This window comes from Protopterus annectens, chromosome 10.part0 (genome assembly GCF_019279795.1).
Source record: "Protopterus annectens isolate FY-2018-M chromosome 10.part0, PAN1.0, whole genome shotgun sequence".
NCBI lineage: Eukaryota > Metazoa > Chordata > Ceratodontiformes > Protopteridae > Protopterus > Protopterus annectens.
In genome coordinates this window covers 769843766-769869618 of record NC_056744.1, presented here as the reverse complement: position 1 = coordinate 769869618, position 25853 = coordinate 769843766, and the positions used below count along the sequence as shown (strand labels likewise).

General features: G+C 38.8%; 1 protein-coding gene across 1 annotated transcript in view; it reads left to right on the top strand.

Moving 5' to 3' along the window:
- Positions 1–25853, top strand: part of LOC122813330 — a 1602747-nt gene that overhangs the window by 337086 nt on the left and 1239808 nt on the right. The window contains exon 3 of the mRNA XM_044085591.1: positions 11010–11164. Within this exon, the coding sequence (XP_043941526.1) occupies positions 11010–11164 (155 nt within the window). The remainder of the gene's footprint in view (positions 1–11009; positions 11165–25853) is intronic.

The window sequence follows — 25853 nt, the reverse complement described above, 5'->3', positions numbered from 1 at the left end:
CTAATGGAAATTAGATCGGAAGGTTTTCCAACATTTGATCCATCTGTGTTATGTTCCTTAAATAGACCTTTTCACCTCTTTGAACAATCAACTGGCAAGATTTTGTTCCAGGACTCTATGCAAGAAGGCCTGAAAGATAGTTACCTTTTCTTTGCTTTGAACAAGAATGTTCCTATATGCTTTTCCACCCTTTACACTAATATCCAGGGTTTTTTGTGGAAGATTCAAAAGGAATCCCCCAAAATCATTGTGGTGACTCCCTGATTCCCTTCTGGCCTAGGCAATTTTGGTTTCCTTTCTTGTGGAAATGGACATGGGCAATTACCACAAGCTTCCTCACAGACTGGAGCTACTCACACAAGAACAGGGTTGTTTGATACACCACAATATCGGTCATCTTCCTCGAACTGCCTGGATGATAGGGTTTTAATTTCTTGTAGGCACTTATTTCCTGAACATGTGTAGCAGGTACAAATGGGGGGCAAGAAAGCCTGCTACTAGAAAATTATATATTAGCAAATGCAAAAGATTTTTCTAGTTGATGCCAACAACATAACTGTAGCCATTCAGGGCTATTTGTTCTGTGGTTTTACAATATTTGTGTGAGTTCTTATTCCTTTGTCAAGGTTCATTTATCGGCCAGTTAAGCATGTCTGCCATGGATCCTGTTCATTCAATGCAGTCTCTTGTGAAAGTTTTGCATAATAGGCTTCCTAGAAAACTGGTGGCCCCTCCTTGAGATCTTAATTTTGTATTAAAGAAGCTAACACTTGTTCCATTTGAACCAGCTAGTCTAACTGATGTGAGGTTCTTAACATGGAAAGTAGTTTTACTGATTGCTCTGACCTAGAAGGGTATCTGAGCTGGAACTTCTTATGGCGAGTCAACCTTTTTCAGAGAGACAGGGTTTCTTTCAGAACTAATCCTTTTATGTCTAAAGTGGGTCTGAGTTTACTTTAAGCCAAACTATCCATCTCCCTGTGTTCTTTCCTGAACTTAAAAATTAGGGAGAAAGGGCCCTCCATTCCTTGGATTTTCACAGCCAACTTGGGTACAATCTTCACAGAACTAAATCTTTCAGATCTCCGGATCAATTGTTCATTTCTTCTGATGGTAAGAACAGACAATATGTGTCAAAACAGACCATTTTCAAACGGTTGTCTGAGGCTGTTAACTTTTGTTTTACTCACCATAACAAATCTATTCCAGGCAGGGTTAAGGCTCACTCTACAAGTGCCTTAGCTTCATCTGTGGCTTTTGGGAAAGAATTGTATTGTAGAAACTGCTACTTGGTCCTCAGTGCATACTTTTGCAAAGGACTAAAAGCTTGATTCCCTCTCTAGGTCTGGTCTATTCTCCTGAGGCACCTGGACCTTCCTCCTTCCACATCCCAAATATAGTTAGCTATAGTAATCTGCCGAAATGGCTAAGGCTACTGCAGTAGTGATCAATATGAAGACCGTAGTATCCAAAAAAACAGCTGTGAGGCAGTTAACCAGTTCTTAGTCACAAAATCAAATACAAAAAGAAAACTGGAAACACTCTAAAACAACAAATGTTTAATCCAACTTCAAGTTTGCAAGTAAACACTTTCACCTTCAAGGCTTCTTCAGGCAAAATAAATACTATCAATTAAACAACATAACTTAAATACAATTTAAAAAGTCACATGACTCTAATTACACCTTCTGGTGCAGCATATTTAAATAAGGCTTTAAAGTAAAACTGTCATTAAGACCAGGTGATACAAACACTCTCATTCTTAAAATCCATCTCATCTCTTTTTCTTTTTGGATTTGATTTTGTGACTGAGAACTAGTTAACTGCCTCACAGCTGTTTTTTTTTGGATACTGTTATTTGTTTCGGGTGGAGGCAGACACTTGAGAAATACTGTGGAAATTCTCTTAGAGTGAGAACTGTGATACTAAATATGACATCTGTGATTATTAAAACTTTTGGAGAGTTGGCAGACATTTCTGACAACCCACTAATAGAAGTTGAGACTATAGAGTGTGAACAGAGCACAGGAGATGAAAATGTGTATGTGAATTTGCTTTCCACTTTTAAACTGAAGTTGAGAGACTTTGAGCATACTTTGATGGCTTATAAACATTTACAATGGCAACGGCTTTTGTTTGTAGCCTACTTGAAGTATAAGGTCGTGCCAAGGGGCCTCCCTATATTAAAAATGCCATCTTACAGGGATAAATACCCTGATTTATTACGGAGATGGCAATTGATAAACTTAAGCTGGTCATTTAACTACATGGAACTCATGAATGCTTATTTTTTGCCTATGGAACAGGAATGTCACTCCAAGGCTGAAGATCTTTATAATAATTTAGTTTCATGTGGTGATTTTACTGAGTATGGCATGCTTTTAAGTGAATCTTTTGGCAGGCTAGCAGCTTTTGAGAAGAAATTGGCTGCTGACAAGAAGAAAAAGCTACAAAGAGATCTCCTAGACTTTGAAAAGGGGAATGTCTTTGTTTGGCCGAAGGAAAGAGTAGAGACCAATCAGCATGTGCATTTGAACGATGTAGAACCGCCCCTGTTGCAAGAACCACCCTTGCTACAACAAACTGAACGAGGAGAATTGCCTGCTAGCTCGTCTGTTAAGTCGGTTAACAGTGGAAATTATGCCAGAAGTGGCACTAACGCAGGAAGAAGAAGGGATACTTAACACCATGATTGGTCTGCAGAGTGGTGTAACAGGCCGGCTTGCTACAGATGAGTGACCGGTTGACGTCAGGGCTTCTGTGTCAACATTTATAGCTGCAGGAGAAGCCGTTGTGGATGTGGAGGAGTTTAACTCACCAGATGGGTGGACGACAAAGACACCATCACAGGGAGGAGGACTGAAGCGAGATATACCAGCATGAGTGGATGCTGTACGCATAAACACCTTGGATCCAGTGGATTTTCTGCTTCTCCTCAATCAACCCCTGCCCATGCCGAATCCGAGAATGAAGATGCAGAGTCTTGCGAGCAGAGTGATGAACGAGGATTCCAGCAGGCGTCCCTTCACGAGGAGCCAGTCAACCAAGTAAATATGGTATTTAACTTATCCTCACATGTACATACACAAGCAGAGCTATCTGTGCTTAACAAAGGCTTGTCATTTGTACCATCCGCAGTATCAGACATTTCAGAAACATTGACTGAGGTTAAATATTTTATACGTAATTTATGTTTGAAAACATGTTTTCCTAATGCTGATGCTGGTTATTACGTAGTTAATGGTTTAAGACAAAGTAGTACCTTTGTGGCATTTAATAATGTCCACTTGCAAGTTTTTGAAAAGATGGTAGAACAAGACATATATAATTTATATATGAAGAATAATGTACCCACATTTTACAATTTAACTAAGGAAGAGAATGCTGCTATTCACTCTTTGATAAATAATTCAGACCTTGTAATAAAAAATGCAGATAAAGGGGAAGCATTGCTGTAATGAGTAAAGATTTTTATATGGAAAAATGAAGCTTATGTTGCAAGGGGATGAATATAGTAACATTACAAGGAGTGAAAGTAACTGCTTATGTCTCAAATTAAAGGAAGTATTGAATGTTTTCCATGATAGTGGTAAGCTTGATGATAGAACGTTTGACTATTTGTTTGTAGAAAATCCAAAAATACCTGTTATTTGTGGGATACCTAAGCTGCACAAGGATCAGATTTACCCACCTATGAGGCCGATTGTGTCTGCTCGTGGGTGGGTTACAGAACCCCTAAGTTTCTAGAGAAAAATTTAAGACATGTATTAGAGAAAAGCGAGACTATTTTAAAAAAAAAACATTAACACCTTTTTAAAGCAGTTATACGAATGGTCAAGTGGACAACTTCCTATTAGTTCCCATATGGTGACAATGGACGTTGATTCATTGTTTACATCAATACCTCACATACATGGTGTTGAATGTGTCAGAATATTCTTGGAGAGGTTTTCAGACTGTGATACTGAAAAGATCAGACTATTGTGTGACCTATTAAAAATGGTTTTAACATCAAATATTTTTATTTTTGACACTAGTCTGTATTATCAAGAAAGAGGAGTAGCAATGGGAACAGCAGTTGCAAATACCTATGTGAATATTGTCATGTACATGTCGGAAGAGACATATGTACCGTCTTTGACTAATCCTTTTAAGAAGTGTATTAAGTTTTATAAAAGATTTGTCAATGATCTTTTTGTTGTGTGGGAAGGCAATCAAGATGAATTTGAACTGTTTATATTATATGTTAATGGAGCTACTACTTTTCTAAGATTCAAACATGATATATCTAAGGAACAGATTACGTTAGTTGATGTAAAATTAAAGAAGGATGAGCAGGGTACAGTATATACAGAATTATACATAAAGGAGGTTAAGTGTAATAGTTACTTGCATCGTAATAGCATGCATCCTCCATTTATGTTTGGAAACATAATAAAAAATCAGATGCAACGAGTAGTTAGACTAAATACTGTACATGACAGGATGTCCAAACAATTGGATGTTATGGTCTCTGACTTTTTAAATAGGGGTTACTTAGAGTCTAAAGTCCGTGTTGCTAATACGGGCATACAACAGCAAAGACTAAGCAGAGGGCTTCAGCCCTTTTTTGGTAGTGTGAGTCAGGATAGAGTTAGAGCAGGACCACAAGTAAATAAAACGAGGTGTATACTTACCTATAACAGGAACACTGAAGCAGTAAAAAATATTAGGCAACACTGGTCAATTTTAAGGGACATCCCAGCATTAAAGGAAATAGTAGGGGAGCCACCAGCTTTCTGGTACAAAAGGAAGAACACTTTGAAACAGATGTCATGTTATTATAAGGAGCAACCCAAGGAATTCTTTAAGGTAGGAAATGTGAAACAATGTACATTTAAATGTGGGAATTGTGTTTACTGCAAGTATATGTTCACAGAGAAATCCATTACACATCCCATGACAGGTAGAGAGTTTATTTTACATGCATATGGGAATTGCAACACAAGCAATTTAATATATTTAGTTGTGTGAAATCTGTGATGCTTTTTATGTGGGTATGACAAACAGGAAATTTAAAGAGCGTATAGCCTGTCATCTCAGTGATATAAGGCATAGAGTAGTTACAAATGCTCTTAGTGAACACATTATAGAGAAAGGTGATCAACATAGTTTTAAGTTTATGATTTTAAAAGTAATTTATAGACCATTGCGGGGTGGGATTATAAAACTTTTAACTGAAAATGAAGAGATGAGATGGATTTTAAGAGTGAGAGCGTTTGTACCACCTGGTCTTAATGACAGTTTTACTTTAAAGCCTTATTTAAATATGCTGCATCAGAAGGTGTAATTAGTCATGCGACTATCAATTAGTATTTATTTCGCCTGAAGAAGCCTTGAAGGTGAAAGTGTTTACTTGCAAACTTGAACTTGGATTAAACATTTGTTGTTTTAGAGTGTTTCCAGTTTTCTTTTTGTATTCAATATGAAGATCATAGTACAGTTGTGTAAGCTGAACTTAACCATAATAATTGATGTTCGAATGAACACCGTCAAAGTAGCCTCTCCCTCCATCCATTTCCCCTTGTTTTGTGGTATTTTTTTATGCCAGGGTGTATAGAGTTATTTGTTGTTTCTAGCATTGCCCTTTCAGTGCCTGGCTTCCCTCTCTCTCTCTGCTGGCAGGAAAACTTTGAAGAGCTTTGCTCCCAAACTTATCTTTTAGTCAGCTGAGTTCAGGCTGTTGACAATCTAGTTATGTGGAAGGTGCTTTGAAGCTTTGGTAGCTGGCCAGCTGTTACATCCTTGGCAGGATATAACCTATATAGGTAAGGCTATTGCAGCAATTATCATTCAAACATCTACTGTTATGGTAATTTCAGGTTACACAGTTGTACTTTATAGACATATCCATTAGCAGAATATGTGGCCCTTTTTCACTTTTGGCTATCAGTTAAACAAAAGAACTTCAAGACAGAGTCCTTAAAAGATATGCTAGACTTACAAAACAAAGCAGATAAATTGAAACTGGAAATACAAAAGGGTAATGCTACTCAAGTTCAAGAACGTACACAAATCAATAAGAAGTATACAGAATTGTTACATCATAAGATTATGATTAACTTAGAAAAGATAAAAATAAACTCATACTCTACTAATCCAACACACCTGAGACACTTAACTAATAGAACAAAAAAATAATTAAATCTGAGCAAATAAAATAAATATTTATTCCTAATACTAACAAAAGAGTTACGGAACTAAATGATATTTTAGAAGCATTCAGACTCCAATTTAACATTGATAATTCCATAAACACTCAAGATACACCTACTAAGGATATAAAAAAATACTTAGAAAATAATATTCATATTAAATTAACACAAGAACAAATAGACATTATAAGCAAACCAATCAATATGACAGAATTAAAATCACAAATTAAAAAGCTCAAGACAAATAAAGCACCTGGCCCGGACAATATGCTACCAGAAATGTATAAATTAATACCCAGTCAAGCCATATCCTTATTAAAAGTATATGATATAGCCAAGAAAGATTTGAATATACCACCCTCTTGGAAATATTCATTGATATCCCCAATTATCAAACCAGATAAAGATGAGAAGCAGTGTTCCTCATATAGGCCAATATCATTACTCAATATAGACTATAAGATGTTTATGGCTATATCATGAATAGGATCAAACACTTTCTTCCTTTCTTAATTCACAAAGATCAAACAGGTTTTATTAAAGGAAGAAATAATTCAGATAATATTAAAAGAATACTAACATTAATAGATTATAGCAAACATAAAGTCCTAGATTTAAATGTAATCTCATTAGATGTTAATAAAGCTTTTGATTTGGTTAACTGGAACTTTCTTTCACTAGTTTTAAAAGAATATAACTTTCCTTCTAATTTTAATAATCTTATCCAAATACTATATGAAAAATCTACTGCATATGTTAAACTAGGATCGCATAGATCAGGCCCTATAACAATCACAAAGGGAACTAAACAAGGTTGCCCTTTATCACCATTGTTATTTGCATTACTCATAGAACCCTTTGCAAATCAAATCAGGTCAAACAATAACATAAAGGGCATTTGTATTAATAAAATGTTAAACCTTAAAATCCAACTCTTTGCTGATGACATACTATTAACTCTCTCAGATGCAAATGAGTCTTTGAATGCTCTGTTTAACTCCATGAATACATTTCAAAATATTTCAGGCTTAAAATTTAATGAAAACAAAACTAAAATTATGCCCTGTAATTGTAAAAAAAATAATATAAACAAAAGATTTTCCAAATCTATAGTAACAGAAAGTAAATTATTATATCTGGGAATAAATCTACTCAATGAATTAACAGATTCTCTAATATTTAACCATAATAAAATACTAGACAAAATAGAACAAACAATTGGTTACTGGAATAAATATATCTTTTCAACAGCAGACAGATTATATCTTATTAAAATAATCATATTTCCCAAAATATTATACTTAATACAAATTTTTTTCATTGCCACCTCCCAAATATATTATTCAAAGATACAATAAACTCATTTTAAATTTTCTATGGTTTCCAAATAAACCCCGTATGGCCTTAAACATTTACCAGATTGGGAAAACAGTGGAATTCATTTACCGGATATTGATTTATAAATTACCTCATCTGTTATGAAAAACACAACACTATGGTTAAATAATTCATATACACCTATATGGAAACAAGTCCATGAGCAGATTTACATAGAAATCAATTATAATCACATACAAGACAACTTAACAGTAATACCATCACCCCTTATATGGATGTTAAAAGATTATTTTTTAGGGAAAAGGAATAATAATAAATTGCCATCAAACTATATAAGCTCTACACTTTCAGTGTTCAAAACATATATAAACAAAATACCAAAGATTCATTCTTGGATTTTTCTTATTTTCCCTATAGCTTTTACACCAAATATTCTAGATACATTCCAAATATCTAAAATAAATATACTTAAAGAAGAAACATTACTCTTTTGGCATCAACTTATAGAGAAAGGGAAAATTCAAACTAATGAACAGATAATTTATAATTATAATATAAATAAAGACAATTGGTTGTTTTTACAAAATCGAAGGCATTTTCTTATAAATAAAATAGAACAAATGCAACCTTCAGTTAGACATGAAGCTCCAAAACTCATTGAATACCTTATTCTTATCACAAAACAGCCTTATCAGGGTACAGGTTATTTGTCTAATATCTATAAAATTGTTAAAAACAAAAACTATCATGAAAAATCATACTGGGATTATTATACTTTAATAAACAACCATCCTCCAATTGAAGAAGAAAAAAGTAATATTCTAAAATCTTCCAAATTTTCTACATTATCAAAATACTGGCAATTATTCACTTGAAGATATCTACACAGAAGTTTCTATACACCACATAAGGTTAGCCAAAATGTATTCTATTGAAGATCAATGTTGGAGATGCCATACCAAGATAAAAGCAGATTGGCAGCTTGTTTTTTATGAATGTATATGTCTCAGTATGTACTGGAAATCCATTAACTATTTTTTCAGACTGTTTATAATGATAATTTTCAATTAACAAATTCTTTAATGTTATTCAACTCTCCTATTCCAAACTGTGTACCAAAAAAAGACACTAAAATCCTATGGTCACTATTGGCAATTTCACGTAAAATCATAACTATACACTGGAAAAATGAGGCTTCTCCTACATTCAAGGAATCTGAGAATTTAACAACAGTTGCTCACATGGAAATATTAACAGTGAAGAACAGAACTAAAAGATCTACTTCTTACTATTACTCTTGGATGAAAGTACTGGAAATACTCGAAAAGATTGAAGAAGATATATAATCTTATGTTTCTAACTTTATATAATATAGAATTTCAATGTTATGTGCATAGACACCAATGTAAATAGTTATATAATGGTTTGAAGTTAGTAATGTTTTAGAATTGTAAATGTTATTTATCTTAATTTCATGAAATGTTTCTTAAGACATCTTATTTGAAATAATAAAAAAAATTTAGTAAAAAAAAGATGAGTCCTTAGCCATCAAGTACTGCATTTCGAAAACTGCACCCCAAGTTCATGAAACTCTAAGCTGAACAAATTGCTAAACCACTTGCACACATTTATTTTGTCACTCACTACGGGGAATTTACTGCACATTTTTTAAACATTCTTTCATTATTCCTTTACCAAACATCTCAGTCTTGTTCACTCAAATATATCAGACCCATTTCTCATGTATGTCTCGAAACAAAAATCTTTGAAAAACTCCTGTATTTAGCAACACTTAATTCGTATTAACAACTACATTCTCATTTATGGTCAACAGCATTGTTTGAAAAACATGTTTAGTGTCATGACAACAGTAGCTACTGTTACAAACATTCTGTATAACAATGTAAGCTATGGGCTCATCATTACAGGAGCTTTCATAGACCTTACTTGAGCATTTGAGACAGTGAACCATTCTGTTCTACTTCAAAAAGCGGTCAAATTAAATTTTGGAGAAAATGCAGTTGAATGGTTGCATAACTTCCTGAAAGATGGGACATTCCAAGTATAGTTGCATAACACTTTATCCAACATTGAAAACCTAAACACCAGAGTACCACAAGTATCTATCCTTGGACCCCTACTTTTCTCCATTATTTTAAATTGCATCACTTTGGACTTAAAACATTCTTGTAAGAGTCCAAGAAAAAAAAAGTCCAATCTTTTCAACCCAATCATCAGTCAAGCTCTCGTCGACTAATCATTTGGCTTTCACAACAAACTGTTAATGCTTAAAAAATGTAATGCTCTTTCTGCTCCATAGAAATTAGCTACTCTCCCTACTCTTCTTAAAGATGATGAGAACTACATTCCTAATGTTACTCCACAGAAGTACCCAAGGTTCATCTAGATCCATCATTCAACTTCTTCCTTTATACAAAAACAGTCACCATTAAGGTTCTTAATCAACTAAAGTAATGCTATCAGATCGCCAAGCTGCTATTCCCCAATACAAGCACAGTCTTAACCAAAAATGTTCTACCAACGCAAGTGTGGTCTGTCTCTTCTATGCTTGCACTCAGTCAAAACACTCATAAACTATGAATCACTGGAAGTAAAATATTCTGTCCTGCTCTTGTACCAGACATAAACAAACACCATTGTGATCTATTACTCCGGGTTAACTGGCTTTCCATTACCAACAGAGCAATATACCTCCAAGCTACTCTTATTTACAAAATTCTTCACAATGTTTTTTTTTTTTTTACCCTGTTTTTAAGATTGCTTCCCATCTGGGAAATAAACTACTGTACAGAAGTAGCCAAGGTAACACACTCATTTTCACCAGACCCAAATTCAAAAATGGATTTGGTGAAACAGCTCTTTCCAGTCCATGTCCTTCTATTCTGAGCTCTCAAATGAAGGGGAACAAAAAATAGTTTGGAATCCTTTAAACCTCACTAAGGGAATACTTGCACAATGAAGCAAAATATAGCTGCTTTTTTATACAGCCTATAGAAAGACATTGTCCAAATTGCCCAGGTTTCTAGATCATAAAGGTGAAATGGCACTATATTTCTGTCAAGTTCTTCTGTGTTATGCTTATAGAAAATGATACACAGTATGCCTTTTCTTTTGTATGTAATGCATGCTATGTGTATAAGTTTTACTTAATTTTTATTTACTACTTTTGCATTTAAAACTATCCATACCATTTGTAATGTTGTTTCCATTGTGAATGCTCTTTATTGTATCTCATAATTTATCTACTAATCTCTGTTATCTTTGACTTTTCTCTATTGTGCTCACTTGCACTTCTATTAATTATCACTCAGGCTGTGACTGAAAAGGGTCAGTAGACCAGTTTACTTACCTAGTTAACGAATTGTAAAGAAATAAATTGGAAAATGTGCAGTTCTGCAGTGATTTTGAAGTTCTGCATTGTGAATAAATATATTATTGTAACTTCTCTGTTTACAGAAGCGACAGCTGGGTGACATACCATTCAAAATTTCTTTGTGCACGCCAGTATCATCTGATGGTGAATCTGAGGTGAGCTTGCCCAGATGTACCATACTTCCACCTTCTTTACATTCTTCAAAGGAGGATCGCCCCTTCACTCCACGGCTTACAAGGTTAGTACATTTTTTATATTTCCCATTTAGTCATACATTTAAATTGTTTGCTTTTTTTTCCCCTGCAATTTCACCCTAGCCGTCTCATGAATAAATCCCATCCATTAAAATGTTTTGTGCCCTTTTATGACCATTAAGATGCTACCTATGCAGTAATGTCAGCATGCATACTTAATACTCCTTTACATGTATGCAGGGGGTCCCCTTTACAAACCCGAATGCTCACTTACCCGACTTCCAAAACGGGCCGACTACAGTAGGACATTGATGCTCCACTCCAGGTAAGTAACCACTTGGCCATCCTGTTGAACTTTGCCCCTTACCCCCGCAGTAATGCGATCTCAGAGTTGGTATATTTAGTTGGGGGGGGTGAGAGCTGGGGGGGGGGGTGAAGACCCCACATGGGTGGTTTTGCTTTCCTTCAGTTTTACTTTTTTGTCAGAATGGCCAAGTGGTTACTTACCTGGAGTGAAGAATTGCTGTTTCGGGATGTCAGTGTTGTGCAGTCGTCGGCCTTTTTGTCTCTGCATTTTGGAAGTTTGGTAAGTGAGCATTCAGGTTTCTGAAGTAGACACATGCAGGGCATTTACCTTTAACCCTAGGTCTTTAGAAGGGGCGGTTTTCCATTCCTACTCACCCCAATTTGTCTATGTTCACTCAAAACTATTCTCAGTCCAAACCTTCTTCACCTGGAGCAGTAGATGAACACTGGTCAGAACTGTTATAGACAGAAGTCCAACATGTTTATCATTCTCACTGCTGCAGTAGCCTTTCACTGTTTGGGTTGTATCCTACCCAGAATACAACAGCCAGCCAGTCTTCAAAAAGCTATGGCTCCCAGGGCCAGTGTTAGCATTTTGGGGGCCTCCAGCAAATATCAAGTTGGGGGCTCTCTAGGAACTTCCAGTCTAAATATCACACTGTCACTGCCACCCCTCCTAAGCAACCTTCATGCTGCTAACTTGCAGGAGTAGAACGTACAAACTGACCTGTAGCTACAGTACTCTTGCATTATGACAAGCCTGTGCACCACACTGTGTTGGCCCATCTCACAAAGAGACATTTTCAGTTACTGGCATTTAGTTGCAGCAATGATAAATTACAACAGCTCTGTGTATAGGTCTACATGTCTGGACTTAGGTGAAATGGTATAATGCTCTGGCAAAACATATAGAACAGTTTTTTCTGATCACAGTTTTTTATTTTTTGCAATAGAGCAGGTATGCCAAAACCCTCGGGGTGGGCCATGGAAAGATATTCTAGAGTTAAAAGAATTACTGTGGCAAATTAAGTTACAAGCACACATTTGCCCAGGGTTAAATGATTATTGTAGTATAAGTTGTGTTTTAAAGCTTAGGTCTTATTTGGTTTAGATTCAACTGTGAACATTCTTATAAAAAGGGGGGGTTCATTGAAGAATTGCATTGTGTTTTAAAGTATGTCTTTTTAAGTAACTATTAATTGGTCAGGTGGTGTGTTATGTAACTATTTAAGTTACCTTTCTGAATGCTTGAGTAGATTCTGATGAAGTCTTTAGCTACAAGCTGACAAAAGCACTTAATCTACTGGTGAATAAAAGGAAGAATTTTATTTTGGTGTGGACCTGCTGTCTACACTTGAACTGTTTGTTTTTATCTTGTTTTGTGTTTGTTTCCTGGTTAGGTGAAATGGTGCCCTAGGCACTTCTTGCTGATGTTCATCGTGTTTCACTGTTGCAGTCATGACTGTAGGGTTCTCCCCTGCCGGCAGGCAGCCCTCGGTCGGCCAGAATCCCAAAGTCTGGGTCCGGCGTCGGCTGTTCAACCATGCTCCCTGACGTCAGAGCGCCAGGAGTACAAAGCTGACAGCCGACGCCATCTTCTCCAGTCTTTCTTGCCGTGCGGTGATAGCAGTTCGTAAGTGCCGGTCGGCTGACTCCTGACGATTTTTTCTGATAAACTTCAGTCCGAAGACTTTCTTCTCCACTCAAAGCTAAGTACCCCGTTGGGCAAACTTTTTCTTGCTCCAGTCCGATGTCAGAAAAAGTTAATAATTGTATTTCATTGGGAAGCAAATACCTCATAAGGATTTTCATTCTTACTGTATTCCTTGCTTAGGCCCTGACCACGACGTAGCTAGTTGTCGGTTTTGTGCTAGATTCAATCAACGTACAATTAAACGAAGGTACGATTTTGCTTTTCATTACTTCGGTAGGCGCTTTAACTACAAAATGTCGTCAGATACGGTTCCGGCTACCAGAGTTCACAAACATCGCAAGGATAAAGACAGGCCTCCGAGGTCCAAATCTGATGATAGTGCACAAGCGGAGCCAGCTTCAGGTTCGGCCGTCGTCAGTGAGGCGCTTTTGCAGCCCCTGTCGTCGGCCATTTCAGAACCGATGGCCGAAACGGACTCTCATGAGTAGCCAACCAGGCCTTTAAATATTTCTATTGCAGGACCTTCGGACAATGCTCCTTCGGATGGGTCCGGAGCCGCTGTGCAGGTACCGGCTTCTGAAGGGGTTTTCAGGCCTACTCGGCTTCTAATAAAGGCAAAGACAAAGGCAAAGACTCCTTCTAAATCAAAGACTGCAACACAGGCCTCTTCTGAACCGGCTCCCAAGTCACAGAAACAGTTACTCAAGATGGCGGAGGATTTACTTACTATGATTAGGGGTTCACCCCCCCCCCCCGGATAAAAGGCCAAGGCAGGATGTTTATTATGATTCCTCTGATCAGGCTTGTGTTTCTTCAGTTTCTTCTTCTGACCAGGAATATTCTTTCCCTCCTTATGAGGATTCTGATGCTGAGGAATCCATTCCTTCAGCTTCTCCCCCTGAGGATTTCTCTTTTGGGGAAACTTTGCATGAAATGAGGGAACATTTCCACTGGGAAGGACAGGAGTATTCGGAATCTAAGAAAAGACTAAGGGATTTTCTTCTTCTTCCCCAACATAGACCCCTGGCTATTCCTCCTGTTTTGGATATTGTGGATGATGCTTTTTCGGAGGCTAACTTAACCCCTGACTCTTTTCCTCCTGCTCCTGTTAAGCCTGATAGATATTACAGGGTTCCTGATTCCCACCAGTTTTTATACAAGAACCCTTCTGCTGACCCTGAAACCATTTCTCAGGGTCCTAAGGGAGTTAAGGCCGCTTCTGCCAAAATTCCATTCCCACTGAAAAGGATTCTAGATCCTTAGAAAGATGGGGCAAAAAAGTGTACACTTCTGCTACTTTGTCCATTAGGGCTTTAAACTGTCAGTTTCATATGCTGAAATACCAGCAATTTCTCTTGTCTGTTTTAAAACAAAAGCTTACTCCCATTTCTGCCTGTGCAGATGATAAGGAATTACATGACTTATTGCATGCCACTGAACAAGTTGGGAAGCATGGTTTACACTGTGGATTTGATGCCTTGGAGGCTTCTTGTAGGGCTGCTGCTTCCGGCACAGTCATTAGAAGGCATGCATGGCTAAAGGAACAAAATTTGCCCGAACAAGTAAAAGCTAAATTATTGGATGCTCCTGTTCAGCATAATGTTTTGTTTGGATCAAAAGCTGAAGAGGTGATTAAAAAGATGGAGGATAAGGCGAAATCCATGCAAACAGTTAAAGATTTCTTACAAGTACAGCCACCAAGATTTAGCAGGAATCGGCCTTCTAAAAATTGGTCCTTTCCCACTTCAGACAGGCCTCAGAGGGGTAGATATAGACGCTCCAGAGGAAGGCCTCAAACACAAGCTTCTTATAGACCAAGACAGTGGACTGCTTCCACCCCTAGGGGAGGAGAGGACAGGTCACAAACTCATAGGAAACAAACTCAATGACTCCCTCTGTTGGGCTGCAGGAACTTCTTGCCTGGAAGCCCCTCTCAGAGGAAAACTCTCTCTTTTTTATCAAAATTGGACTCGTATAACCCAAGACAAGTGGGTTCTGGATGTGGTTTTAAGAGGTTACAAATTCCATTTTCATACCTTGCCAAGGCCATGCGGATGGTCAGACCTTCCAAAACATCAATGGACAGAGGCCTTAAACCAGGTGGAAGCTCTTTTGGCTATGAAAGCCATAGAACTGGTTCCACTTTCAAAGATGGGGCAATGTTTTTACTCAAGGCTCTTTCTAGTCCCCAGGAAGCAAAACTCATGGAGACCCATTCTGGATCTGTCAGTCTTGAACACCTTTCTAGATTCCAAAATTCAAGATGCTTACTCTACAGCAGTTACTTCTAATGCTGTCCAAAGATGCATGGATGGTAACTTTGGATTTAAAGGAGGCATATTTACACATTCCCATCAGGCAGGAACGCAGAAAATACCTCAGGTTCAAGGCCGGATCGAGGCACTTTCAATTCTCTGCGCTGCCCTTTGGATTGTCTACTGCGCCCAGGGTCTTCACCAAATGCCTGGCCCCAGTAGTAGCTTACTGTAGACTCAAGGGAATTCAAATTTACCCTTATCTGGACGATTGTCTAATTCAGGCAGACAGCAAGGATGTCTTACTCCAGCATCTAGAATTTGTACAGAACCTCCTCAAGTTCCTGGGATTCTCTGTAAACATAAAAAGGTCAAATTTGACACCATCACAACAGTTAACTTTTCTGGGTGCTCTTCTAAACACCACAACCCAGATGGCATTTCTGACATGCGAAAAACAATTACAGCTGGCTTCAACTTTCAAAACCTTGTCAACTTTAACTCAGCTATCTGCAAGGAGATTCCTGCAGGCTTTGGGCTACATAGCCTCCTGCATCCTTCTCGTACCATATGCAAGACTACACATGAGGAAAATACAGTGGTACCTAAAAAGTGTATGGTCTCAGCATTGCCACAGGTTAGACATACTGATCTACGTCCTTCCTTGCCTTCAAAAGGAATTTCTTTGGTGGTCCAGGGCATGTGCTCTAAACAAAGGGAAACCCTTCTGTCTGCCTCCTGCCACTCAGATTCTAACCACGGACGCCTCGGATTATGCTTGGGGAGCCCATTTTCAGGGCAACTGTCTGCAGGGCCTTTGGACAAAGGATCAGAAGCACCTACATATCAATTTAAAGGAAATGTTAGCCGTTCAGAAAGCTCTAATGTCCTTCAGGAATCTTCTACAACCAGGACAACTACTAATACGGACAGACAACACCACAGTTATGTGGTACATAAACAAGCAAGGGGGATCTCATTCCTACCCCCTTTGCAGACTAGCCATGGATCTATGGAACACAGCTCTAGCTTGCAATCTGGACCTTCAAGCTCAGTTTCCACCAGGGAAGCAAAACTTCCTGACAGACAGTCTGAGCAGAAACCTTTCGGATCCACACGAGTGGATGCTGGACACCAAAATATTCAGGATGATAACAGCAGTCTGGGGATGTCCTCACATAGACCTCTTTGCATCCCATCTCAATCATCAACTACAGAATTTTTGCACCAGGACTTTCCACAAAGAAGCTTGGAAAGTGGATGCCCTATCATTCAGTTGGAGGAACCTCTCGGGATATGCTTTTCCACCTCTTCCTCTTCTTCCACGGGTATTATTAAAGATAAAACAGGACAAGCCCAAGATGATAATCTTGCTGGCCCCAAATTGGCCTCGACAGTTTTGGTACCCAACTCTAAAAAACCTGTGTCTGGAGCCCCCTTGGGTTTTACCTCAGTCTCCGAACCTTCTGTCCCAACATCAGGGTCAGGTTCTACACTCTCATGTCAGAATTCTCAGCCTGGCGGCCTGGTTAATCCAGGGCCTTTGATTTCTTCTTTCCTACCCAAGCAGGTTATGGATGTCATTTTAGAAGCCAGACGTCCTAGCACTAGAAAATCTTATGCAGGAAAATGGAAAAGATTTTGTTCCTGGATGCAGGCTTAGGATTCTGCTCCTCTTCTTCCGAACATTCCTTTAATTTTACTTTACTTGACAGATCTCTTACACAAGGGTCTCTCTTTCTCTTCCATTAAGATACATGCCTCTGCTATTTCTGCTCATTATAATACAGACCCTCCAATCTTTTCCCACCAGCTCATGAGACAGTTTCTCAGAGGAGCTAAGAACTTAAGACCTCCTAGATCTCCTCCCATTCCTGCTTGGGATCTCAACTATGTTTTGGAAAAACTAACCTTGCCTCCTTTTGAGCCTGCTGCCTCTTCTGACATCAAGTTTTTATCTTGGAAGACAGCTATCCTGTTAGCCCTAATCTTTGCCAGGAGAGTTTAAGAGTTACAAGCCCTTATGGCTGTGGAACCTTATATTATTTTTCATCAAGACAGGGTGTCTTTGAGGACTAATCCTACCTTCATGCCTAAGGTGGTTTCCAAAGTGGCTTTAAATCAAACTATCCACTTGCCAACTTTTTTCCCCAATCCTCAAAATAAAGGGGAAAGGATCTTGCATTCCTTGGATGTACACAGACAACTACGTTTTTACCTGGACAGAACCAAGGACATCAGAAAATCAGAACAATTGTTTGTTTCTTATGCTTCAAGTTCCCAAGGTAAAGCCATTTCAAAACAGACCATTTCTAAATGGATTGCTCATGGAATCAGGTTTTGTTATTCACACCATGGAAAGCAAATCCCAGGGAGTATACAGACTCATTCCACCAGAGCTGCTGCCACTTCTGCGGCCTTCCTCAGGGGAGTTCCTACCAAAGACATTTTGGAAGCTGCAACTTGGAGTTCAGTGCATACTTTTTCTAAGCACTACAATCTACCTCTCTACTCTAAGTCTAGGGCAGGCTTTGCCTCTGCAGTCTTGCAGGGCCTTTTAGCCGCCCCTTCTTCTTTATGACCACATCCCTTTCTTTCAGCTTTGGGATTCTACCCTACAGTCATGACTACAACAGTGAAACACGATGAACATAGTACAGTTGTGTACACCTACCATAAATGTAGAAGTTCGAGTGTCTTCATTGTTGCAGTCTGGGTTTCCCTCCCTCCTGTCCCCTCTTATTTTTACTTTTGTGTAGTTCCTTTTTTCACCATTCTTCTGAGGTATATTTGCAAAGGATATGGGACCTTTCTCATTTTGGGACTCCTGCCATCTGGGGCAAGAAAAACTGGAGAAGATGGCGTCGGCTGTCAGCTTTGTACTCCGGGCACTCTGACATCAGGGAGCATGGTTGAACAGCCAACGCCAGACCCAGACATTGGGATTCTGGCCGACCGAGGGCTGCCTGCCGGCAGGGGAGAACCCTACAGTCATGACTGCAACAGTGAAGACACTCTAACATCTACATTTATGGTAGGTGTACACAACTGTACTTTTCAGCACCCCCCCCCCCTCCCCCAACACACACACTGTCTAGTCCTCCTCTGTTTTTTCCTCGTCTTGGATTTCCCTTACCATGTGCATTATTTTTTTCTTCATTTTCTCACATTTTGCCTTGCTGTTTGGATTTTTCTAGAAGCCATAACTGTGCTCTGAAGAGTATTTTAATTTTTTTTCTTTTTCACAACCTTTTCATCCAATGATGGCTTGAACAGAGATGCTCTGGGATGCATATTAGAGCATTTCCCAACCTTTTAACCCACTGGTGGTCTAAACAAAAATCACGAGTAAGAAAAGAATTTTGTTTTTTTTTTTTTTGTTTTTTCTTTTTCTGTCAAGGAGGACATAAGTTGTGCCCAAGGTGTAATGTTCAAAACTGACAAAGTAGTAGCTGACAATAAACTAACAAGCCAATTGTTGTGAAGATACAAAGGTCCTATGTAGGAATATCACCTGCCTCCCTGCCCCCCCCCCCCCCAAAAAAAAAAAAAAAAGTCTTTTCCTATGCATCCCTCTGGTGTTAGATTGGGATGAAAACAGAGGTTCAGATGGCCACAGTCATGTATTTCAAGTGATTACAGTCATACATATACATAGCATGCCTCCTCAGTCCTCGCCCTAACCTCCAAAGACAGACACCTGTATATGTGCCTGATGTGTGATTGTGAGGAAAGCTAAAAAAATAATTTCTACTTTGTTACTCCTAGACAGTACACTGCCCTTACACAAATTATAGTAACCTTCCTTGTACACCTCTGAGTTTTGTGAACAAAATGAAAGAAACAATGACTACACTATCCTCAGACCAAACACAAGCCAATCTATAATGACCTCCTTTGCACACCTCTAAGGTTTGACTGCAATGAAAATTTAAGAAGTAACCAGACAATCCTCTGCCCCCCCCCCCCCCCCACACACACACACACACACAACCTGCTGCAGCTATCTGTACAGAAACATCTGAGTAGGACTGTTTTTTAGAATGGGTGCAGTTGACAGCAAACGTCATTATCAGCTTTATCGTAACAGGGTGGTCTCACAGCCCTGTTCTGGTTATAGAGCATGATCAGAAAATGAATGCATTTTTTTACTACTCATTTTTCCCCAACCAGCAAAAGCTTTTGTGAGGCCTCCATACAGGTAAGGATGAGAGCCCCCTGTATCTATTTAACAGTCTGGGGAGTGGGGGCCATCAGTCTCCTGGAAGATCTAAATGTTTGAATGTTCTGTGATACATTTTATACATTACTTTTGAAATATAACTACTTGTTAGCTGCAGTTTTTACTGATGCCAAGAAGAATAATGTGTGTGTGCCCAGATAAAAACTAGTGATATTTTACACACACACACAAGCATAAGCCATAGCAATACTAGTTTTGTACTTATTTCAGCAAACAGCAATACGTTGTGCAACTCTGATACTGCCCCACCAGATCAGTGACTGCTGTTTAGCAGTCATCAAACATCAGCAAGGGTAATTCACTTTTATTGACCTCATTGGGGAATAATGCATACCTATAACTATCGCTGATTTCATATACCTTCCCTGATTTTGCTCGTAATTTTGCTCTATCCTTCATTAAAAAGTTTGATTTGCTGGTAAATCATTCAGGATTACAGACAGTCAATAAATCCAGGCATCAGAATTTTATACTTATTGTCCAAAAAATGGATGTTGATGCAAAGGGTGTTCTTAACTGAATTAGAGTAATATTTAAAATGTATTCCTCATTTTTAAGCATTTATTATACTATTACTTATAGTATCTGGTGTTCTGCCAGTATTTATAAAACTCCCTAAAAGAGAACACAATCCCTGAAGATCAGAAGCATCAGTTCTTCTTAAAATCCAAGGTTTGCACTGTGATCAGTCACTTTGGCCCACTGATCTCTCCAGTCCTTACCTTGCTCTTGTTCATTATCAGCTGTACCCTAACAGAGTCATTCATATCACAGGCCTGTCCAGATTAAATAACATAATTAGGAAATGAATATGTTTTTTCTTCCTCATTTTTCCCTAACCAGCAGCAGCTTTTGTGGGGCCCCCACACAGTCAAGGATGTATAACGGGGGCCTCCCTGCAGCCATGGGTATTGCAGGTACCAGTGGTGGATTTAGGCATGGGCGCAGGAGCGTGCGCCACCCCCTTTTTAAAGCTGCTGTGTGAGTTTAAAAAAAAAAGAAACGCACTGCACTGTGCTTTTGTTAAAACTGGAAAATCTACTACCAAAATCGTACTTTGCCATGTCAACTTTTTTTTTTTTTTTTTTTTTTTTATGTGAAAGATGCATCGGAGATGCAATTGGAGGGTGCAGTCAGGTGATCTATAGGACGATCCATAATTGCTCCTGCAATTGCATCTCCACTATAGTTGAGTGAACGTGTGTCTGGTCACAGCAAGGATTTAGTAGATGGTGAAACAGATGTTTTCAGACTAGCGCCAAACTGCAGAGTTGTTCAACATCCTGTTCACGTATTCAAGGAGAACTGCTGCAGTGAGTGCAGACTAGTGTTCAGAAAGTCTGAGGTAACTTTTTTTCTTAGAGAGAGCATATCAAAGTTGGGTGTGTCTGAAAAACATTTTTTTAAATCCCAATAGATAGCATACTTCATAAGCAAGACACCTAGTTTTTACTTCCTTTTTTCCTTCTTATAGCCGTATTTTAGTAGTTTTTTCTTCAGAGTGTCCTGTGCTTACTGTACTTCAGTAGCCCCTCCCACACTGTGATGTCACCATTTTCTCATCCTGCCTCCTTATCTTCTAATTATTTATGCCCTTTAGTGACGGTCCCAGAATTGTTTTTATTCACCTGGGAAAACAAACACTGGGTTGATGTTTGTTCAGTTCTGCCCTGTTAGTGCAGATATTTAATAAAGCTGAGCATCCTGAACTGTGCAATGTTTTTTAATCTTACAGGGAATGACCTTTGTTAGAAAAGTATTATATGTAATTTGCCTTTTTTGTAGACTGTATGCACCAACTGTTACTCAACAACCTCTCAAATAAATACATATTAAATAAAAATGCATACTTATAGTTCAAAGCAAAGTACTGCTGACTTTTTTATCATTAAAAATCAGTGGTTGTTTCTCGCGGTTATTATAATCAGCTAAAACATCATTGCCTATGCATTCATATGCACTGAAACATTTCTAAGCAGGTCTATGGCCATATGTGTTGGTCTGTTGGACCTTACTGGTGATATCTATTTTATAACAAACTTAAATGGGAAGGATGGCATCTGGCTCTCCTGCATCCCTGACTTTAAGCTGTCATTTCAAGAAAATGCAAAGCAAATGCTTTTTTCAGGGTGCTGAATTTCATGGGTTGCCACCTCTCACAGTTAAACCATTGTATTCATTCTCCCCACATTAACTACACCTTTAGATAATGAATGTTCCTTTTTTAGTTATAAGGCTGATGTCATTATAGAAGTGATAATAAAGGAACCCATGTTGTTTCTTAGGAACTGCCACAGTTAACCATCTTATCATTCTCTCTTTCTAATGAAGCCTAATCTATGTGTCTGCCTCTGGATGAAGATATATATATATAGATAGATAGATATGTCTGTGTATGGGGTGGCAGAGTTGAGAGTAGGTGATGGCCTGAGAAAGTACCATGCAGCAAAATAGTGTTGAAAGTTTGCCAGTTACGGACAGTAAAACAACTTGCAGATGGCATATTAATTGCTCCACACTAATATACTAGTAAACAATTAAAAAAATCATTGCAAAGCACATTCAACCGCAGTCTTGAATGTTACATTAGTACTGTTATCCGAGTTATGTAATAACTAATAATGAAATCATCTGATCAAACTTCAACCAATGGAATGTTATAATTTATTTTACATGCCTGCATTAATCGTTTAGTGTCCTTTCCTCAACATGGACTTTATTCTTTAATAAATGCTATCCTGTGGTATGTGATAGTGACAAGTTATATTCAATTCTATTTTATTTCATGTTTGCTTTTGGTGCATTGCTTAGAAGTAATAGCAGTTATTACTTCTATTGGAACCTTTGCTTGAGAGATGTAGTTATGGTAACTATATCACCATTAGCTTGTGTAACACACAGCATGGTCCAGAGATACTGCCAAGTAAATAAATGTGTGTGAGCTGTGTATAGGTTATCTGACACCTTAAATAGTTCCCCACACTGGTGCCTGCCTCAACCTAAGGTTGACAGACTAAAAAAAGTAAAATTAAACTTCATTGTCATTATAACTGTACCAAGTCCCTTGCTAGAACCATACAAAAAGTGTATTGCTACAGTTAATGCAGCATCTGAATTAATTTAAAAAGCTCCAGTATCACCTGGCTTTGCAGTCACATCCAGTTGGCAATTGCCAGTAACCTGACCTTTGACCAGCAAATGTCTACTGTGGTGGGAAAATTACCCTGTGTTGCACAACTTGTAATGGCATGGCTTCCAGGTCCAAGGAAGTAATTTTTCTGCTGTACTCTGCTCTCATTACACCAGTCATTGAGTACAATGCACCCTTCAGCATGTAAGCGACCAGGCACTTGCAACAGCCTGAGAGACCACAGACAGTAAACAACTGCTGTGCAGACAGTCTCAAAGCCCTGTGTGACAAAGTGCATAATAGTACCCTTTGGAAAGACAGCCACCTCTGGAAATTACCACATCGATAATACACCCCCTAAAAGTAGACTAGTGGTCAGGAATCTGGGCACGCATGCTGACAGTAACCTGACCTTTGACCACCACGTGTCTTCTGTGGTGAGAAAATCACTCTGTGTTGTACAACTTTTAAGTAAGGGCATGACATCCTGTACTGTGCTGTCATCAAACCCACCATTGAGTAAAATGCATCCTTCAGCATGTACCCAACCTGGCACTTACAACAGCCTGAGAAACCACAGAGAGTAAACAAGTCCTATGCAGACTATCTCAAAGCCCTATCCATTTACTCGGACTTCTACAGACTGCTGCATGGCAGTCTGTACCTAGCCAACAAGGCATGTTTGTCATCTACTTCTCAAAGGTCCAGGCAAAGGCAAAAGGTCTGTGGCTGACCAAGTTTGCAGACGACTGTAAGTTGGGTGCTGTCATTGACTCCCCAGATGATGTTAACATACTTCGAGGGTCTCACAACAACAAATGACTGGTGCCAAAGTCATGGCTTTAAGTTAAATGTATAAAAATATATTAGCATACCATTCGTCAAAAACGCAGCCCATACTGATTACTACATTAGTGGCAGCCCCCTAAACACAACCTGTGGTGAGAGATCTGAGCGCACAAGTTAACAACAATCTCACATTTGACCATCATGTAGCAGCAGTGGTCAGAAAAGCCTTTTACTTGGTTCATCTCATACGCAAAGGGATTGTATCCAGAAAAAAGGAGGTAATTACCTCTCTGTACTCCTCCCTCATTAGGCCAATAATTGAGTACGACACCCCATTTTGTATGTACCTCTCCAAACACCTGCAGCAACTGGAAAGGCCACATAAATACCTCACAAAGAGAATCCATGGCCTGCAACACCTTTCCTATGTGGACAGGCTGAAATCACTATCACTCTACTCTGTATCGTACAGATTGCTCCGAGGTGACCTGGTCTCCTCTACAAGGCAATCTCAGACCCTGCTCTACTAGAGATGCTCCATATCTGTAAGTCTAACTCCTCGCTTAGTACCCGATTGAAAAGCTTAAGTCTAATATGTGACATTAACAAAACCTGCTGGAGAGACAGGTTTGTCTCCCAGAGGCTGCCCCATCTCTGGAATAGACTCCCCATACATGTCAAATAAAGTACGTTGCTGTCCCTCTTCAATGCAACCTTGATGAGTGGATGAGCAATCACAAATTATTCCCAAGTGTTCCACCTGTGTCCCTCATTGGCAGGGGTGACAGGTGCTGATTGTGGTTTCTTTTCTGGGGATAAACTCTTGGCTAGGCTTGTAAGGGTCAAAGAGCCATTATCCTAGTAATCTCCTATGATCCTTTACTGATGGATTTGTTGCACATCTGCAAAACAAGTAGCATCTGAAAGTGTTCTGTAAGTAAACTTACCTTAACAGTAGATGTTTGAATAGATCACTGCTGCAGTAGCCTAAGGTATATGGGTTATATCCTGCATAGGATATAAGAGCCAGCAGGATGGAAAGTAGAAAGGCGGGGATAGGGTTGTTGATAGAGGGTAGAAAGGGGCAATGCAGGCAGAAAGAGTAGTGATGACCTTTTGGGCCAGCGTTTTTGTTGTAGCTGGGTTAAATACATTTCAGAGATAAAGGATAATAGGGAGGTTATGAAGGACGGATGCAGATAATTGTACTGTTGTAACATATGAAATTAAAGGTGTGGGAAGCAGAGAACCTTTGGAATCATGGACCTAATATAGTACTGAGATAGTGTAAGGGGGGGAAATAATAAGCTAGTTGTCTTGTCAGGACAGGTCTTTGGTCAACTGACGCCCTAGGAAAAAGGTTTCCACATCGCCCCTGCCAACACCACCCTGTGCCCCTATCCTGGTTTACCTGCACCATCCAGGTTACTGGAAAAGCTCCCCTGCTAGAGCGGTGCCCTAGGCAGCTGCCTAGTTGGCCTGTGCCTAAGGCCAGCTATGGGTCTTGTCGTGTAAGAGATGGAGGCAGAATGTAGAGCAAGTAGTGAAGCATGAGCTGTGTAAGTAGGTGTCACTGAGGAAAAGGATGGGTAAATCTGAGTGATATGGGGCTAACAGATAAAATAATGATGAAGAGGACAGACATCCAAGATGACTACACACCGATCAACAGACTGAGTTCATTTCTCCCTGCATAAAAACAGAAACTGTGAAAAAAGGGACCCCCAAAACTGTCAGTATGAGTAAACATCAGTCTCTTGTTAGTAATTACACTTCTTGAATGCTAGCAAAGAGGATTTTTGAAAAACCGAGAGAAATTCAACTGCAAAGAAAGAGAAGAAAACTCTGGCTGGGAAGAATCCCACAGACATTCAGCAAAAAGCAGTTAAATTCAGCTTTCGTACAGGAAATGACTTCGAGAAATTTAGAGGAAAAAATAAATCAAGTGTACTGAAATGTGTTAAAATAAGTGAAACACTGAAGAAATATCTAAACTGAAATAATGAAAGACTGGAAAAGCAGAAGTTGTTTTAACTAGCTATTCAGCTGAACTAATGAAACTACAAAAATCAGAGGATGAAATGAAGCAAAGCCTGGCTGAGTATGAGGTCCTTTTTATCATTTTCTGCAGATTACAATCTACACACACACACACACACACACACACACACACACACACGTCAAATTGTATCACGTTAACTAAAACATTGACTCAAATAATAATGAAAAAAATAGCCACATATTCTAGTCATACCCTTGGCATAGTATATGGGAAGGGACGTTTGACTAAATTAGTTTGCATGTGAATTATTCTAAGCTTGCTTTAATCACTCTTTGAGTTAACAGTTCTTGGTCT